This window comes from Alexandromys fortis, unplaced genomic scaffold (genome assembly GCF_014885135.2).
Source record: "Alexandromys fortis isolate MF-2015 unplaced genomic scaffold, M_Fortis_MF-2015_v1.1 scaffold_29, whole genome shotgun sequence".
In the NCBI taxonomy this organism is placed as follows: domain Eukaryota; kingdom Metazoa; phylum Chordata; class Mammalia; order Rodentia; family Cricetidae; genus Alexandromys; species Alexandromys fortis.
In genome coordinates this window covers 2,655,740-2,674,605 of record NW_026067891.1, presented here as the reverse complement: position 1 = coordinate 2,674,605, position 18,866 = coordinate 2,655,740, and the positions used below count along the sequence as shown (strand labels likewise).

Genomic DNA, 18,866 nt, shown 5'->3' with positions numbered 1-18,866 from the left:
GAATTCACATCATCTATCACCTAGTGTAAGATCAGACTGGGACATTATGATGGATGGACCAGAGCAAAGACTGGTTAATCAACCACGCCTTTGGAGAAAAGAAAAGTTCATTGAGAGATGAGAGAGGAAACAACAGTATCAGAATAGAGCCATTTGTGTCATCCCTCTCAAAAGCAAGGGAGCAGAGCCAGGGGAAATCATTAACAAGGGGGAGGTAGACTGGAGAAATGGCTCAGGGGTTAAGAGCACCTGCTGTTCCTGCACAGGATTCAGATTTAGTCTCCAGTACCCACATGGAAGCTCACAAACACTTAAACTCCAGTTCCATGGGAATTGGAATATATAATGATACAAATATTGTACTATTGCGAGTCTTTGTGAAGTGGAAACTCCAACCACATAAGCATTCAGAGAAAGGGAGAACTCTTTAATACATATATGGGCTAGTTCCTCAAAAAGGTCTAGTCTCAGGGGCTGGAGAGATGGCTCAGAGGTTAAGAGCATTGCCTGCTCTTCCAAAGGTCCTGAGTTCAATTCCCAGCAACCATATGGTGGCTCACAACCATCTGTAATGGGGTCTGGTGCCCTCTTCTGGCCTGCAGGCATACATGGAAGGAATGCTGTATACATAATAAATAAATAAATATAAAAAAATATGAACTGAAAAAGGTCTAGTCTCAGCCGGGCGGTGGTGGCGCACGCCTTTAATCCCAGCACTTGGGAGGCAGAGGCAGGCAGATCTCTGTGAGTTCGAGCCTGGTCTACAAGAGCTAGTTCCAGGACAGGCTCCAAAGCCACAGAGAAACCCTGTCTCCAAAAACCAAAAAAAAAAAAAAGTCTAGTCTCATGCTGGAAAATGTTACAGTTTATATTTGTGACAGCATTGTCACAAATTTGTCTACCATCCTAGGGTGGGTGGTCTTTTCATTCTTGTCTCAAAAGAAATCCTTAGTTTAAACTTTATGGATCCAAAGAGAAACCCTGTGTCTAAAAACCAAAAAGGAAAGGAAGGAAGGAAGGAAGGAAGGAAGGAAGGAAGGAAGGAAGGAAGGAAGGAAGGAAGGAAGGAAGGAAGGAAGATAGACAGACAATAGAATTTGATGTTTTAGGGATCAGGGTTGGAGTTTTAATTTAGCCTCTAGGACAATTTGTGACAGCCCCACCTAGCGACTCTGGTTTTTCCAAACTACATTTCCCGGCAGGCCCTCCAACAACGTTGACGAACTTCCTCCCAGCATTCCCCGCGGCGGGAAAGCGCCGAGCGGGCTTCAGGCCGACTGGACCATCTTTCGCTGCCGCTGTTTCTGCTGCTGCCGTTGAGTTGTGAGGATCTTCGCGGCCGTCCCCACTGGCCACCATGTCCGCCCAAGCGCAGATGCGGGCCCTGCTGGACCAGCTCATGGGCACGGCTCGGGACGGTGAGTCTGAGCGGCCGTCCAGGCGCTGGGCGGGGGCGGGAGTAAGGCGAGGCCGCCTGGCATCCAGAGGCAAGGGCCGTGACAGTGTGCGCCTGCGCGGGGCGCCATTTTCCCCCCCCCCCCCCCCCCCCCCCCCCCCCCCCCCCCCCCCCCCCCCCCGCTCGCCGACCCCAGGCGCTGGGCCTTTGTCTGATCTGCTTGGCTTGCGAGGCTGCTTCGGCCGCCGTGTCCTTCTCGTCCGGGCGGCCTCCTTTCTGAGAGTCCGATCCGACGGTGGGGCTCTGTCCCCCTCCCATTTTCCGTCATGCGAATTCCTCTTGGTCGGCACTGCGGTTCGGCGCCGCCCGGCGTACTGGAGCGTCGGCGGAGGGCTGGAACCAGCGCGGCTCCCGGGCGCTGGCTGCCGTGTGGCAGAATTCCTCTGATACTCCTCGGAGGAGAGGCGACCCCCGAGGAGCTGGACGGGTTTCGAAAACCCCGGGCGTTCCTGCCCCGTACGGTCACAAGGGGAGCCGTAAATGAGCATTTCTAACGTGGGTTCCTCCGTGCACTTTCCTAGTCTTCCCACCCCTCACTCCGCAGCCTTCCAGACTAGCCCTGGTTTAGTCAGCTCTTGGCATTCTTTAGGTAGGTGTGTAGGGAGGCGTGCAAGATCATGGTGGTGTCTCAGAAGAAAGCAGTTGCATCCCAGCAAAGCTAGATCCCTGCTGTGGTTGGTGTTTTCATTTTTACTAAAGTAATGAAGTTGTAATTTCACACTGGCACATTTCGCAGGGCTGTGCAGATTCTTTGCACCTTATTTCATAGGTCAATAAGTGCTTTTAGCTTTCTTTGTATGTTGAGTTGCTTTTGAATTGCTTCCCATATTTTTATTTCATACAAACTGAACAATTGTGGCCCCTCTATTTTATTTATAAAGGTTCAGTGTATCTTTGCCTGCCTACATCAATCTGCAAGGGAGTTGCAGAAAAGCCTCATGTTCATCGAGCCGTGAGTCACAACCAATTTCTAAGCTGTTATAACAAAAAAGTGTTTGCCTTTTTTCCACAAGTAACTTTAAAAGTGTAGTTTAGAAAGAAAACATTTTCAGTAAAAAGACACTACATTAATCCTGGATGCTTGCAAATCCTGAAATATATTCCTCCTTGACTATTACACAGCACTGTGTCCTCTACACAGATTAGCCTTAAAATTTGTCACATACCACTTTGCCTTTACTTTTATGTATCATTCCCCCTGACTTCCTTACTGCAGGTGTGGGCAAGAAAACTTTTCCTTTAAAACTTTTCAACAGCGGGCATAAAATTCTGCAGCTGAGTTCTTGAAGAATGCAGATGGGTACAGTATGTGTTGGAGTTCACAGTGTGTATTGACTAACCTGATTTCTTTTTGCTTTCTTTGGTATTGTCTTGTTAAAAGTGACTCCCAGGTGCCAACTTCCCTTTGTAAGGGTGGGGATGAAAGGGGCATAACAAGAAAAGGTCTAGAGATATTTAAGAGTCAGTGATAGAGCTTGAAAACTTCCTCCTTCCTCTTGGCAGTTTTCTATAATAAAACACTGCCTGTTTGACTGCAACAAAAAGATTAATAAATAGCTTTGGTTGGTGGGAATTGCCAGCTCTAAGTCATATGTGGTAGATTACCTGCTTCTTAGTTCTCATGCCCACACTGATTTGGGCTGATTCCTTTTGGTACTCTTATTTCTGACTCCTTGACTTAATGATGGAGTTAGATGTGATTAAGTGTGCGTCTTCATAAAATACTTAGCTTGAAAAAAATCGGCATTCCATTCCAATTGTCAATATCTTTAGATCAGTTTCTTAGTGTGTGTGATGGGGAGAATACAGAAATACTAGTCTGCAAATCATCCGAGTGTATTGTTTTGCCAGATAGCCTTGTGTAGTTAGTGAGATACTACTTTATTTAAAACCACAAATGAATTTCAGGAGATGAAACCAGACAGAGGGTCAAGTTTACAGATGACCGTGTCTGCAAGAGTCACCTTTTGGATTGCTGCCCCCATGACATCCTTGCTGGGACGGTAGGTGCATTCCAGAACCTTATGGATTACTCAGGGTGGGGTGGGACAATAGATGTGATATTTTTCTTTCACCCAAGAGTAATGTTTTTTTTTAAATTACATAATAGGAGCTAGCGAGGTAGCTCAGTAGTTAAGAGCATTTGTTGCTCTTGCGGACGACCAGTGTTTGATTCCCAGTACTCACATGGTGGCTTACCAGCATCTGTAACTCCATTTCCAGAGGATCTGACTGACAGCCACTTCTAAATGTGGGGCAACTACATTCATGTGCATATAACTCCTACACAGGCACATACATAATTTTAAAATAATCAAAATAAACCTTAAAAATTAATGTTTAAAAAAAACAACTTTTAGGATTAGAATTGCTGAAACCCCACTTTATTCTGTGTATAAAGAGTTACAGGGGGCTGGAGAGATGGCTCAGAGACTAAGAGCATTGACTGCTCTTCCAGAAGTCCTGAGTTCAATTCCCAGCAACCACATGGTGGCTCACAGCCATATATAATGAGATCTGGTGCCCTCTTCTGGCATGGAAGTATACATGGAAGGAATGTTGTATACATAATAAATAAATAAATAAATCTTTTTTTTTTTTTAATGAGTTACAGGGCTGGAGAGATGGCTCACTGGTTAAGAGCACTCACAGATTGTCTTTCTAGAGGACCCAGGCTCAATTTCTAGGACCCATACAGTAGCTCACAGCTGTCTTAACTTCAGTCCCAGGGTCTTTATTTATTTATTTATTTATTCATTCATTCATTCATTCATTCATTCATTCATTTATTTATTTATTTTTTAAATTTTCGAGACAAGGTTTCTCCGTAGCTTTTGGTTCCTGTCCTGGAACAAGCTCTTGTAGACCAGGCTGGCCTGGAACTCACAGAGATCCGCCTGCCTCTGCCTCCCGAGTGCTGGGATTAAAGGCATGCGCCACCACCGCCAGGCTTGTTTTGTTTTTTTTTTTTGAAACAAGGTTTCTCTGTGTAGCCCTGGCTGTCCTGGGACTTGTTCTGTAGACAGGCTATCCTCCAACTCACAGATCTGCCTGCTTCTGCTGCCTCCTGTGCTCCTGTGTTCTGGGATTATAGTGTGCCTCACCACCACCTGGCACAGAGTTTTACTTAGTCTAAAGCTCATTGTACCCAGAGTTTATGGAGTTTTGACTGGGTTAGCAATCAATAAAACAGTGCTGTGGTTACAGATATGTGTAATCATGCCTGGGTAATTAAATGGGTGCTGGGTTCTGAACATTTATGTTTGAGCAGCAAGCATTCTTACCAGTGGAGCCATCTCTCCTGCCAACCCTACCCACTTTTTGTGTGAGTCAGGGTCATATGTTCACCTTAGAATCACAATGCAGTAGAATCTGGGCCTGAACTCCTGATCTTCCTACCTCTCCTTGTGATTTTGTTAGCTTGCACTTTGATTTAATGCCATAAGTTTTAGGACAAAAATTTTCTGTTGCTGTTTAGACAGCCAGAGCAGGAGATATCTGCATAGTCCTGTACTCAGGATTAACATAAACATTACAAACTGCAGTATGATTGTTTTACATGTGATTAGAATACATAATAATACATTGTGACTAGTCTTATTGACAGCACACTGCTTATAGTGATAAAGCCTCAAAAACCAAAAAAAGAAAAAAAACAAACAAAAAGAAAATGTTGGCTTACAAAACAGTTACACAATAGCCCGGAATGGGATATAACAAAGGTTTATTTATTTGGGGATAAACTCAAAGTAAGGGTACCGATCTGCAGTCCTCTGCCTGCACTGGGAACTGGAGCCAAATCCCCCAGCTAACAGAGTCCTGCACATGCTTTTTTGTCTGCATTTATGAGACCATGTCCAAAGTGGGTCAGTATCTTTTTCTTTTTTCTTTAAATATTTATTTATTATATTCTGTATGTATGTATACAATATTCTGTCTGTATGTATACCTGCAGGCCAGAAGAGGGCACCAGACCTCATTACAGATGGTTGTGAGCCACCATGTGGTTGCTGGGAATTGAACTCAGGACCTTTGGAAGAGCAGGCAGTGCTCTTAACCTCTGAGCCATCTCTCCAGCCCTAATATATCACCCCCCCCCCCCCCCCCCCCCCCCCCCCCCCCCCCCCCCCCCCCCCCCCCCCGTGGGTCATTATCTTAAAGGCTATTGGCTGAAGGAGTTCCCACAGCACTGCCCACTTTTGTCTAAATAAGAGTTCTAAGCCTAATACAAAAAAACTATATATAATAGGAACAAATATCAGGTATCGTCCAGGGAAAAGATGAGGCAAAAGTATACATAAAAATTAGAATTACAATCAGCACGCGCAACATCAAACAGGGAAACACATGTTAAATGTTTCAATAGTTATCCTATCTTAAAAGAGTCTGAGTCTTATATTAAAAATGGCTAAGTCATGAGAGGAAAGTAACTATGGCTATCTAGCCTTCAATCTCATCGAAGACCTGAGAAGGGAACTAATATTACTTGAGTGAGCAGGAAGTACAATCAAGCAACTCGCAAAAGGTGCAGGAAATGACAGAGACAACCAGCTACCTAGGCAATCACCCAAAGTCTCATTTGTACCGTGGGGCATCCAACTTTGACTGAGACCTTGAGTATCTGACAGACTTTTTGCAGAGCCAGGAAAATTTGAAAAACTATCTTACCCTTTCTTGGCAAGGTCTGGCAATCTTTTTGCCTGTATCCCGCTTGTCTAGTCTGGACATCGTGCATTTTGTCAGTGGTCGAAGCAGGGGCAGTTTTTTGCCCAAAGACCAGTTGTGCCAAGAAGAAAACAAGCTCCAAGTGGAGTGTCTGGTGTTGCCACAGCAAGAACAAAGAAGGAAAGAAAAATACAGGGACTGGAGAGGTGGCTCAGTGGTTAAGAACATTTGCTGCTTTTATAGAGGATTCCAGTTCTGTTTCTAGCACCCACTTGATGGTTTATAACTGTGTAATTTCAGTTCCAGGAGATCTGATTTACCTTCTGATCTCTGAAGGTACCAGGCAAAACACTCACAAATAAAATTTTTTTTTTTTTCCGAAATGGGTTTTTCTATGTGTGGCTTTGGCTGTCCTGGAATTCGCTCTATAGACCAGGCTGGCCTTAAACTCAGAGATTCTCCTGCCTCTGCCACCTGAGTGTTGGGATTAAAGGCATGAGTCACCACTGCCCAGCTAAATAAATCTAAAAAATAAATTTAAAGAATGCATTTTTAGGATATATCTTGTTTCTTTTTTGTTTATGTGATATGATCTCATGTTGCCCATGCTGACCTTGGACTTGTAGCTGAAGGTGAAGTTAACCTTACATTCCTGACCCTCCTGCCTTTCCTTGCCAAGGGCACCAATTACAGAAATGTGTCTGTCAGTGTGCCTGGCTTTATTTCTTTTGTTGGAGACGAGGCTACATAAGTCCAAGTTGGTCTTTAACTTACTACCCTGTTGCCCCTCAAACTCTTAACTGTTGAGATTATCATATGCCATTACACTTGATCCATTTCTTATTTATTATCTGTAAGCCTATATTGTTTATTTCAGTGAAAGTTGAAATGCTAAATCATATGAACTTCATGCTTTCTATAATGAATAGGTGTTAATGTTTTAATTTTTTTTTTTGATTTCCCACAGCGCATGGATTTAGGAGAATGTACCAAAATCCACGACTTGGCCCTCCGAGCAGATTATGAAATTGCAAGTAAAGAAAGAGACCTGTTTTTTGAATTAGATGTAAGATTTCTTTGGATGTTTATTTATCCTTGCTGCAAAGTATCAATTACTATTGAAAGTAGTGTAATGTCTGTAAGTTATAAAGCAAAATAATTAAATAAGCACTTGTTAAGAATCTTAAGTTCTAGAACACAGCAGATGCCATCTTATATGTGTGTGACTCCCAACTTATTGTATTGAATTTCATTTCATTGTTTGCTTTTTTTATGTGTCTATTATAATACATACTGATAGCACGTGCTATGTAGCCAAGGAAGATCTTGAACTCCTGAGCCTCTTTCTGAGAGCTGATATTACAGGGCCATATGCCATCACGATAGATTTGTATAGTGTTGGCAGTTGAACTCAAGATACCGTTATTTTTTCTATTGTGTAGTACTCCATTGTGTAATTGTACCACATTTTCCTTATCCATTCCTCGGTTGAGGGGCATTTAGGTTGTTTTCAGGTTCTGGCTATGACAAACAATGCTGCTATGAACATAGTTGAGCACATGCCTTGTGGCACGATTGAGCATCCTTTGGATATATACCCAAAAGTGGTATTAATGGGTCTTGAGGAAGGTTGTTTCCTAATTTTCTGAGAAATCCTGTTCTCACATGTGGGGCCTCCAGCTCCACCGTCCCCTCCCCTAAATTGGTTACAGTAACATGAGCAATACAGGCACAAAGCATTTTTTTTTTTTAAATTGTGTATGTGTATGTATGTGGGTATGTGTATATGAGTTCGGGTACCTGTGGAGTCCAGAGACATCAGATCCCTTTTAAGTTGAAATTATCTGCAGTTGTGAGTCACCTGACAAACTTGGATCTTTTTTTTTAAGATTTATTTTATGTGTGTGAGTGCTCTACACCATTATGTCTTCAGAAGAGGGCATTAGATCCCACTATAAATTGTTGTGAGCCACCACGTGGGTGCTGGGAATTGAGCTCAGGACTTCTGGAAGAACAGCCAGTGCTCTTAACCACTGAGCCACCTCTACAGTTCCCCAAACTTGGATCTTATTCAAGAGCAGCTTTGGTTTTAACCACTGAGTCATCTCTCCAGTGCCACAAAGCACTTTTGGTTCTCTTTCGTGGTCATGTATTTGTAAATTCAGGAATGCATAGCTTGTCTATAAGTATACATACCTTCCTTGTCCTCTGGAGACAGCCAAAGAATCAGGTTAATATTACTGCTGCAGACTTGCCTGGGTGATCTCCTTTTAGTCATATTTCAGAGCAGTTCCCAAAAGGGGCATGTCCTTGAGAAATTCTAGCAAAAGAGCAAGAGCGGGGGTGGGGGGGGGGTTGGGGAGTGTATGGATGTTGTATTAATAGAAAATTGCTAGAATGATGTCACAGGTTTATTCAAACATTGCATGTAAGTTCTTACTATATATAGTAAGAACTTACATATATTGGATTGTTGTTATTTGATACAAGGTCTTGCAATGTAGCCATGGCTGTCCTAGATCTCACTAGGTAGACCAGGCTGGCCTTGAACTCACTATGTGAGTATCCCCTGAGCACTGGTATGGCAGGGGATGCATGCCCAACTTGCCTTCAAAAGGTTTAAAGCTATTTTTGGGGGGGTTGGGGGGGTTGAGGGGTTCATGTAGCCAAGGCTAATTTCAAACTTTCTTTGTAGTTATGGATTGATTCTCTCTCCGAAGTGTTATATTATAGACATTTACCTAAAGTTAAATAGATACTTTTCTATAAGAATAGTAAAGATGAGACTTTATCTATACTCCCAGCACTCAAGAGTTTAAAGCAAGAGGTTTGTGGTTATAGGCAGGCATAGCAAAGTTGAGAGCTAGCCAGGATACATAGTGTGACCCTATTTTCTGTTCTACCCCAAAACAAAGCAACCTAAAATGTAAAGCAAGTTACTTGAATTTACTGGTACTTTGTTTATTCTTTAATTTTTTTTAATGTTTATTTTAATGTGTAGAAATATTTCAGTTGCATTTATGTCTGTGGACCACATACATACCTGGTGACCACGAAAGCCAGACAGGGCATTGGACCTCCTAAAACTAGCGTTAGATAGTTAAGAACTGCCATGTGGCTACTGGAAACAGAACCTGAGTTCCCTGGAAGAGCAGCTGGTGCCCTTCACTGCTTGAGCCATCTCTTCAACCACCCTACCCCCCTTTTTTCTTTTAGAAGCCTACTTATCTTCATTACTCTCTCTGATGCTGGAATTAAAAATGTGTTGTACTATGCCTGCTCTACTTTGCTCTCTCTTGCTCTCTCTTTTTTAGAAAGACAGTGCTGGGAATTGAACTTGGGCTTAACACATACTGGGCAACACTTCATTGGTGAAGTGTTTTTACTCTGTCCTGTGGCCTTGTTTCTAGGCTCTGAGCATGGAAGGAAGAGAGCATAGTTATTTGGGTATCATGCAGGGTTGAATATGCCTGGGTGCTCTTAGAAGTTGGTTTCATTGTACCATTCTGTGGGACCACTGTACACATTCTCGTAAGGGGTAGATTGTGATTAGAATCTGAGTTTTTGCCTGTGGTGGTGGCACATACCTTTAATCCCAACACTTGGGAGACAGAGAGGCAGATAGATCTTCGTGTTTGAGGCCAGTCTGGTTTACATAGTGAGTTCCAAGACAGCCAGGGCTGCATAGAGAAACTTTTTCTTGAAAACTACCCTCCAAAACAAAAAAAAAAAAAAAAAAAAGAATTTGAGTTTTAGACTCTTTTTCTGTTATGTAAATTTGTCCTTTTGTAACTAATCTACACTTGAAACACTTTGAAAGGAGAGAAAGGGACAGCAAAACAGACTTAGTTTTTAAAGAACATGCCTGTTTGAAGACACTCCATGATCTGGGTTGCTTGTTTTGTTGTGTAACCGTTTCGTTTTTAGATTTTTAGACATTTGAGTCCATTACTTCTGTAGAAGGAGTTGCGGGCTGCGTACCTGCCGCCTGGCTCCTGGCTGCCTGACTAGCTTATGCCCCAAAATAACGACACACAAACTGTATTCATATAAACACTGCTTGACCCATTTCTATTAATGTGTGTAGCACCACGAGGTGCGCTTACCAGGAAGATTCTAGCCTATGTCCATCCTGGGTCGGAGCTTCACCTTGTCTGCCTCAGAGAGCAGAGCAATGGCGTCTGAGCTCACTTCCTCTTCCAGCATTCTGTTCTGTTTACTCTGCCTACCTATGTTCTAACCTATCAGGCCAAGCAGTTTCTTTATAAACCAATGACCTTCCTCCATCACATTACCATTGAACTAAGAATCTGCTTAATATAGAGGCATTTTAGTTGATAAAGGTGTGGCTCTGCATGACTGCTTTGAGTGAGTCATTGATCTTCCCTATATATATAATGCTGAGTATACAGTAGGGGAGCACTACTTGAGTGGGCTTAGGGATACCTCAGGATCCTGTATTGGGGGCTGTTATTCTGGGTAAGGACAGGTGACCAGCTCTTCATTTTTCCAGAAGTACAGTTTGCAACTGTGGTAGCAAACATAGGTCACACCCTTTTTCCTTTTCTTTCTCCCCTCCCTTCCTCCTTCCTCTTTTGGGATAGAGCTTCACAGTGTATGTATCTTTGACTGCCGTGGAACTTGCTTTGTAGACCTGGCTAGCCTGCCTCCTGAGTGCTGGGATTAAAGGTGTTGGCTACACTGCCTGGCTGTCTCTTACTACTTTTTCTTTTACATACTAATCCCAGTTCCTCCCTCCCCTCCCCCCTTCCCCATCTGTTTCTCAGTGAGGGTGAGGCCTCTTACCATTTTTATGTGAGTTCTAGGACTCAGATTCAGTCTTTTTTTTTAAAGATTTATTTATTATGTATAGAGTGTTCTGTCTGCATGTATGACTACACACCAGAAGAGAGCACCATATTCCATATCATTATAGATGGTTGTGAGCCACCATTTGGTTGCTGGGAATTAAATTCAGGACCTCTGGAAGAGTAGCCAGTGCTCTTAATCTCTGAGCCATCTCTCCAGCCCCAGATTCAGTCTTAATACTAACTTGCTTTCTCACTCAACAAAGTCTTTATTCACTGAACCACCTTCACACTGAATTTCTCCTCTACATGTGGGTTGCCTCTCTTTATTCTACACTATAGTCCCAAACTGGCCTCCAACTCATAATAATCTTCCTGCCTCAGCCTCCTGCTGTGTGCCCGTGAAGGCCAGAGGACAGCCTTGGTTGTTTTTTTGTAGGTGCTGCCCACTTGTCAATTTTTTTTTGTTTTTATTTTAACTTTTTTTTTAAATTTATTTGCTTGTATGTATATATACACACAATTATGGGAATGGGTTCTCTCTTTCCATCATGCAGGTTCCAAAAGAGTAAATTCAGATTAATCAGGTTTGGCCTCTAGTATGTTTACCCACTGAACTATCTTGCTAGCCCCTCACCTGTTATTTGAGACAGTGTTTCTCCGTCAGTGGCCTAGGATGTGCCAAGTAGATGAGACTGGCTGATGGAGAAGCCCAAGAGAGCTACCTATCCCCACCTCCCCAATGCTGGAATTATAAAGGCTCATAGCCACATGTAGATTTTGGAGGGATTGAACTCAGGTCCTTATGTTTGCATGACTAACACCTTACTAAGCAATTCCCTCAGTCCATTTTCTTGGTAATTTTAACAGAGTTGGAAATCTTTCTACAAATTTTGGAAATAAGTTAAAGAGATAGCAATTTGGTTTAAGATGACTCTAATTATGTTAATTATGATGATAAATTTTTAAGCAGAGTATCAGCTCTTGCTGTCCCTATAGATGCCATAGCAGAGATAGGAATTGCAATTTAATTTCTTTCTTTTTATTTATTTTTTATGAGGCCAGGTTTCATATGTAACCCTGGAACTCCCAGAGATGTGCCTATCTCTTCCTCCTGAGTGATGGGATTAAGGGCATGTGTCTGCCTGATATACATAGGGAGTATTTTAAGTCCACAAGGTTGTGTTCCTATTACATATATAGGTGCCAAGACTATGCAGCGTGCAAAGTGTGGTGTGCACACCTCTCATCTAGCACTTTGGAGGCTAAGGGAAGAAGATAGTGAGTTCAAAGCCAGCCCAGAGTACATGGCAAGTTTTGGGCCAGCCTGGTCTGTGGGACTTTATATGGAGAAACTGGTCTGCAGATGTAATTCAGAAGAGTTCCTTTCTAGCATACTTGTAGTTTTGGGTTTAATCTTAAACACTCCTCTTCGCAAATAAAAGACATAACAATGACAAAAAAACTATGCGGTGTTGATCATAGCTGTTTGCTTTCTCCGAACTAGGCAATGGATCACTTAGAGTCCTTCATTGCAGAGTGTGATCGGAGAACTGAGCTTGCCAAGAAGAGGCTGGCAGAAACTCAGGAAGAGATCAGTGCAGAAGTTTCTGCAAAGGTATATTAAGTGACTGGTATAACTCTCTTTTTGTCTCACCCTCAACACTAGTTGGGAATTCTGTGTAGATGGTGCTTTCTAAACTGATTGTTCCCAGTGGAGATGGTATGTGGCCAAGGCATTTGGAGCCTGCTTTCCTTTCTTTTCTTTGACCTCACAGAGATTTGCCTGCCTCTTGAATGCTGAGATTAAAGGCATGCATCACAGCTGCTAATTAAAAGATGCCTTATCCCAGCTGCTGGTAAAGATGCATAAACAGGTTCAATCAGTTGTACATTTGGAAAAATAAAGCTTTATTAAATCAAAAAAAGAAAAAAAAGATGTGGCGGTGTGGCGCATGCCTTTAATCCCAGCACTTGGGAGGCAGAGGCAGGTCTCTATGAGCTTGAAGCCAGTCTGGTCTACAGAGTGAGTTTCAGGACAGCCAAGGCTACACAGAGAAACCCTGTCTTGAAAAAAAACTAAAAAAAAAAAAAAAAAAGAAAAGATGCATGTGTGCTGGCAAGTTCTAGTAATTAGATATTTTGCTTGCAGCCTATGTTTGTATGGTTTTTTTTGGTTTTTGGTTTTTGGTGTTTTTTTTTTGTTTATCGAGACAGGGTTTCTCTGTGGCTTTGGAGCCTGTCCTGGAACTAGCTCTTATAGACCAGGCTGGCCTCGAACTCACGAGATCCGCCTGTCTCTGCCTCCCAAGTGCTGGGATTAAAGGCTTGCGCCACCACCGCCCGGCTCCTATAAAACTTTTTAAATGTGTATGTTAAACCTTGAATTTTACTACTCCTTCCCAGAGGACATAAAGAGACACAGAAAATAACCAACATGTTTTGGGGGAGGAGGCCTTTTGTTTTGTTTTGAGGCAGTGTTTCTCTGTGTAGCTTTGGAGCCTATCCTGTCCTGGAACTAGCTCTGTAGATAGACCAGGCTAGCCTCAAACTCACGGAGATCCACCTGCCTCTGCCTTCTGATTGTTGTGATTAAAGGTGTGCTCCACCAGTACCCAACTAACGTGTCAGTTCTAAAGTGAACGGCGTGTGCTCCATTGCAAAACAAAAATACCATGCAGTGGAGTAAATGGGCTTGCTTAGAATCTGGTGTAATGATAGTAAGGCTGTCATAGTTTTGTTTTGAAGTGGTCTTTTGTAGTTTAGGCTGACCTTGAATTGACTCACTATAGGTGATCTTGAACTGACATCCACACTCCTAAGCTTCCATCCAAAAGTTGGAAGTGGCTGCCAGTTACCTTGCCACTGAGCTTTTAATCTTTAAGTGTGTTACTGAGTCTGGATATTTTCAGAGGAATAGGCTAGGCGTACAGCAAGAAGAAGAGAAATACTTGTTTTCTTTGTAACTCAAGGTATTGATGTTTGGTGTTTTTATCTGATTTTCTGTTCTTAGGCAGAAAAAGTGCATGAGTTGAATGAAGAAATAGGAAAACTCCTTGCTAAAGCAGAGCAGCTAGGAGCTGAAGGAAATGTGGATGAATCTCAGAAGATCCTTATGGAAGTGGAGAAAGTTCGTGCAAAGAAAAAAGAAGCAGAGGTTGGTTGTTGGTTATTTTTGAGACATGGAACTTGGTTATCCTGGAACTTGGTATGCAGACTGTCCTTAAACTTTAAATCCTTAAAGATTTTCTTGCTTCTCCTTTCCAGGTGCTGGGATTAAAGGCATGCATTACCATGCCTGGCACTCAGCTTTTGCTCTTGCTCTCTCGACGTTTATTTATTTGTTTGTTTGTTTGTGTGTGTCTGTGTCAGTGTTTTGCTTACATATATGTGCACTTTGCACATGTGTTCATGTCTGGTACCCCTGGAGACCAAAAGAGGGGATTGATTCCTCTGAAACTGGATTACCCATGTTTGTAAACTGCTGTGTGTGAGTGCTGGGAACCAAACCCAGGTTCTCTGGAATAGCAACAATCTCCCCCCCCCCCCAAAAAAATAGGGTTTCTCTGGGTAACATGCCTGGCTGTCCTGGAACTCACTTTGCAGACCAGGCTGGCCTTGATCCGCCTGACTCTGAGTCCTGAGTGCTGGGATTAAAGGCATGTACTATTAGCACCCACCTTTTTTTGTTTGCTTGTTTTTTTGCTTTTTGGGTTTTTGAGACAGGGTTTCTCTGTGTAGCCCTGGCTGTTCTGCAACTAGCTATGTAGACCAGGCTGATCTTGAACTCACAGGGAGCCTCCTGCCTCTGCCTCCTGAGTGCTAGTATTAAAGGTGTGTAGTATCACCACCCAGCTTTTGTTTTTTGTTTTTTAAACATGCTCTCTGACTTTATAGTCTTGGCTGACCATGAACTCCTTGTGTCACCAAGACTGGTCTGTAATTTAAAGTAGTCCCTCTACCTGAGCCTCCCAGTTATAATAATAATAAAAGTATAATAATTTAGGCATGATAAATACACCTATAATCCCAGTTCTTCACACCTGGGGAGTAGGGACAGGACACGGGACATGGATGACACACAGAATACAGACAAAAAAAAAAAGGATGAGGAATTTAAAACCGGTCTTGACTACATAGTGAGTTTGAGGCCAATCTGGGCTTCAACAAGAAATGTAATGATAGGGTAGTAAGTGATGGTAATTCAGTAATGTTGAACATTTGGACTATTAAACCATGTCTACATTCTTTTTATTCCACATAATAGTCTTTGTGACGACTGTAGTAAAAAGTTCACAGGTAGGGACAGAACTTTCCAAATTATCCTCTACAGCTCTCCCATTATCGGCACCCCCCTCCCCACCAGAGTGGTATGTTTATTGCCAAAATTTAGACATTGTCACCCCAAAGCTCATAGTTTACTTTTAGTATTGAATATTTTATGGATGTGAGAAAGTTAAAAGAACCTATATATCCATCTTTTATATAGCTTACCTAGACATTTGTTCCCAAAACTCCTTTTGATCCATTTGTTAGGTATGTGTGTGTGTGTGCACGCGCGCGCGCGTGCGCTGTGTCCATGAAGGATAGAAGATGGTGTTAGATTCCCTAGAACTGGAATTGCAGACAGTTGTGAGGTGTTGAGTTGGTGCTAGGAATCAAATCTGGATCCTCTGGAAGAACAAGTGCTTTTGACTTCTGAATGATCTTTCTAGGCCCTCCTCCCCCCATTTATATTGATGAAGATAGATTCATAGGAGAGATGAAATTTGAGAGAGATGACTTTGGAATGGTCTATAGGTAGGTTGGGGATAGCCTTCAAAGCTATAGCTTAGACCTTTAATAAAAGCAGAAAGTCCAGGGGTGGGGAGGAGATAAGAAAATGGTGGTGCAGGCCTTTAATCCCAGCACTCGGGAGGCAGAGGCAGGCGGATCTCTGTGAGTTCGAGACCAGCCTGGTCTACAAAGGTAGTTCCAGGACAGGCTCCAAAGCCACAGAGAAACCCTGTCTCGAAAAACTAAAAAAAAAAAAAAAAAAATGGTGTTTTGTGCATATGGCTGGTGCCTGCTTAACTTTTAAGTATTATTGTGCCTCTTGTTCTTACTTATAGCTGACCTGTATAGTGCCAGGGTTTTGTTGGGTGTTAGAGCAATGCTCATTGAACCGAGCAACAGGGGGAGAAGGTTGAGACCATCAGGATTATGCTTTTCTGTGTTCTCCAAAAGTGATTGGAATTAAAGTTTGCAGCAAAGGTCGGATAGGCAGAACAGGCTAGTTCCGATCTAATGTCTCATACGCCCAGTGGACACTTACCACACTTCTACTTGGTGGTGACATTGCTTAGCTTGAAATACAAAAGAGATTCATAACACAGCTGAGATGTCTAGATAGGATTACCCTAAAAGACTGGAACCAGTGCTTGGACTATACCTTCTACATAAGCTCCGATGAGAAGTACTCCCTAGGCTAGAGAGGAGAGATCTCTGCATCTTTTTTTTTTTTTTTTGTATTGCCTGCATGTATATCTGTGTGAGGGTATTGTTGGGTCCCCTAAAACCGGAGTTACAGACAGTTGTGAGCTGTCATATGGGTGCTGGGAATTGAACCTAGATCCCCTGGAAGAGCAGCCAGTGCTCTTAACCACTGAGTTGTATTTCCAGCCCTAAAGGGGGTCTATAGTCTCTTATGACAGGTTGGGGAATCACATCAGTTGATGAGTTCCTTCTGTGAAAGATTATGATGTGCGAGTGTAAGCCAGATAAAATAAACTTGTTTCTCTCCAACTTGCTTTTGGTCTTGGTGTTTTTTATAACCAAGTTAGTGATAGTAACTAAGAGAAGATTTTACTCAGTTTATTGCTACAGGCTTCCTTTTTTTTTTTAAATCTACACAGAACATATAAATGGTAGTTTCTCAGTTCTTTCTGAGTTTTCACATTAAATCCTTCTATAGTGGTGACCTTGCTTTTTGTTTTTTATTTTCATTTTTTGAGACAGGTTATCTCTACTTAACAGGCTGTCCTGGAACTCGCTTTAGACCAGGCTGTGTTCTAACTCTCAGAGATCCACCTGCCTCTACCTCTAGAGTGCTGAGATTAAAGATGTGCCACCACCACCTGGCTAGTAGTAACCCTGTTCTTAATACATGGTGGCACGGGAGCACATTTACCTGGAAGAATTCCTGGTTAATTATGCATACATAAATGATCTTTCTGTTTGGTTGGGGTTTTATTGTTGTTTGGTTGGTTTGCTTTTATTTCTATACAGGGTCTCACTTTGTAGCTCTAGCTGGCTTGGAACTCACAATGTAAACCAGGCTGGCTTTGTTCTTACAGAGATCTGTCGACCTTTTCTCTTCCTCTTCCTCCTAAGTACTGTGATTAAAGGATTAGGTCACCATGCCCAGCTAAATGCCTTATTTTAACATCAGAACATGTTAGGGTTATTATAACCAGCAGTACGTGCCAAAAAGAATACTTTTATTAAAAAACGGTGAACATTAGGGTTAAAATTCTCAGCACCCACAACCAGGAAACTAGAGACTGGCCCCCTCAGAAGCCTGGAGGCTCCCACTGCAGACTTCAGGAATGGGGGGGGCACTGAAGGGTGCTCACAGGGGTGATCAGTCTTTTTTAAAAAATAGGACAAAGGAATGATTTTCTTCAGTATAGAATTTACAGCAGTGTTCTAACAGTGTGCCAAGCCTCTTTCCTTTTGTTTGATATATTTTACTTTGAGCAGAATGGGCGATTTTTTTTTCTATAAAAAAAAAATGTTTACGGAGGGTACATATGTGTTGGGTACTTTTCAAGGAAAGTGTTAATGATGTGGCCTTTCAGAGTATCTTTTAGAGTGTATTACGTATTTCCTGTATATCAGGACCCAGTTGCTATGACTGTGCTAGTTTTTGTTTACTTTTTAAAAATATTTATTTTAGGGCTGGAGAGATGGCTCAGTGGTTAAGATCACTGACTACTTTTCCAGAGGTCCTGAGCTCAATTCCCAGCAATCGCATGGTGACTCACAAACATCTAGAATGAGATCTGGTGCCCTCTTCAGGTCTGTAGGCACACGTGCAGGCAGAACACTATATACATAATAAATAAAAATTAAAAAATATTTTAAATTGTGTGTGTGTATATATCAATGTGAGTGTAAGTGGTTGAGGTAGCCTAGAGGCATTAGATCTCGTTTGAGTTAGAATTTTTGTAGGTTGTGAACTGCTTGACATAGGTGCTAGGAATTGAACTCAGGTCTAATGCATGAGCAGTGTATATTCTTTAAAGCCATCTTTCCAACCCTATTTCAAAAAAATTATATATATATATACATATATATGTATGTATGTATGTATGTATGTATGTATGTATGTATGTATGTATGTATTTTGCCTACATGGATTCACTGCTTGTGTTTAGTGCTCACAGAAGCCAGACGAAAGCACCAGAAAAGATCCTGTATCTAGACTTATAGATGATGGCAATTTCCTGTGTGGATGCTGGGAACCAAACCAAGGTCCTCTGAAAGAACGAGTGCTCTTAACTGCTGAGTCATTCCACTCCATCTTGTTTTTGTTTATTTCTGAAGTCTTCTCTTCCCTGCTTATCTTAGAACAGTCATTCTTATCTCTGTGATTTGAATGTTCCTTGTTGTTCTTGATAAGACATTAGTTTTTTTAATATATCTTTTTTCTCTTGAGATAATGTTTCTATGTGTAGCTCTGGCTGTACTGGAACTCAGAAAACCTCCTGCCACTAAATGTTAATTCTTTTAAAATAAACAACGAAGCCGGGCGGTGGTGGCGCACGCCTTTAATCCCAGCACTTGGGAGGCAGAGGCAGGAGGATCTCTGTGAGTTCGAGACCAGCCTGGTCTACAAGAGCTAGTTCCAGGACAGGCTCCAAAGCCACAGAGAAACCCTGTCTTGAAAAACCAAA

At 42.3% G+C, this 18,866-nt stretch overlaps 1 protein-coding gene across 3 annotated transcripts in view; it reads left to right on the top strand.

The window, feature by feature from the left end:
- Positions 1 to 1,234: 1,234 nt before the first annotated feature.
- Luc7l (LUC7 like) overlaps positions 1,235 to 18,866 on the top strand; it is a 27,780-nt gene continuing 10,148 nt past the window's right edge. Inside the window, exons 1-6 of one of the 3 annotated variants that reach the window (XM_050128100.1) lie at positions 1,253 to 1,418; positions 2,338 to 2,408; positions 3,365 to 3,459; positions 7,089 to 7,187; positions 12,437 to 12,547; positions 13,943 to 14,086. In XM_050128100.1, the coding sequence (XP_049984057.1) occupies positions 7,092 to 7,187; positions 12,437 to 12,547; positions 13,943 to 14,086 (351 nt within the window). In that variant the 5' untranslated portion in view covers positions 1,253 to 1,418; positions 2,338 to 2,408; positions 3,365 to 3,459; positions 7,089 to 7,091. Of the gene's footprint in view, positions 1,419 to 1,522; positions 1,952 to 2,337; positions 3,460 to 7,088; positions 7,188 to 12,436; positions 12,548 to 13,942; positions 14,087 to 18,866 lie in introns of those variants that run through there. The other 2 variants (XM_050127925.1, XM_050128013.1) reach the window with 2 other exon arrangements.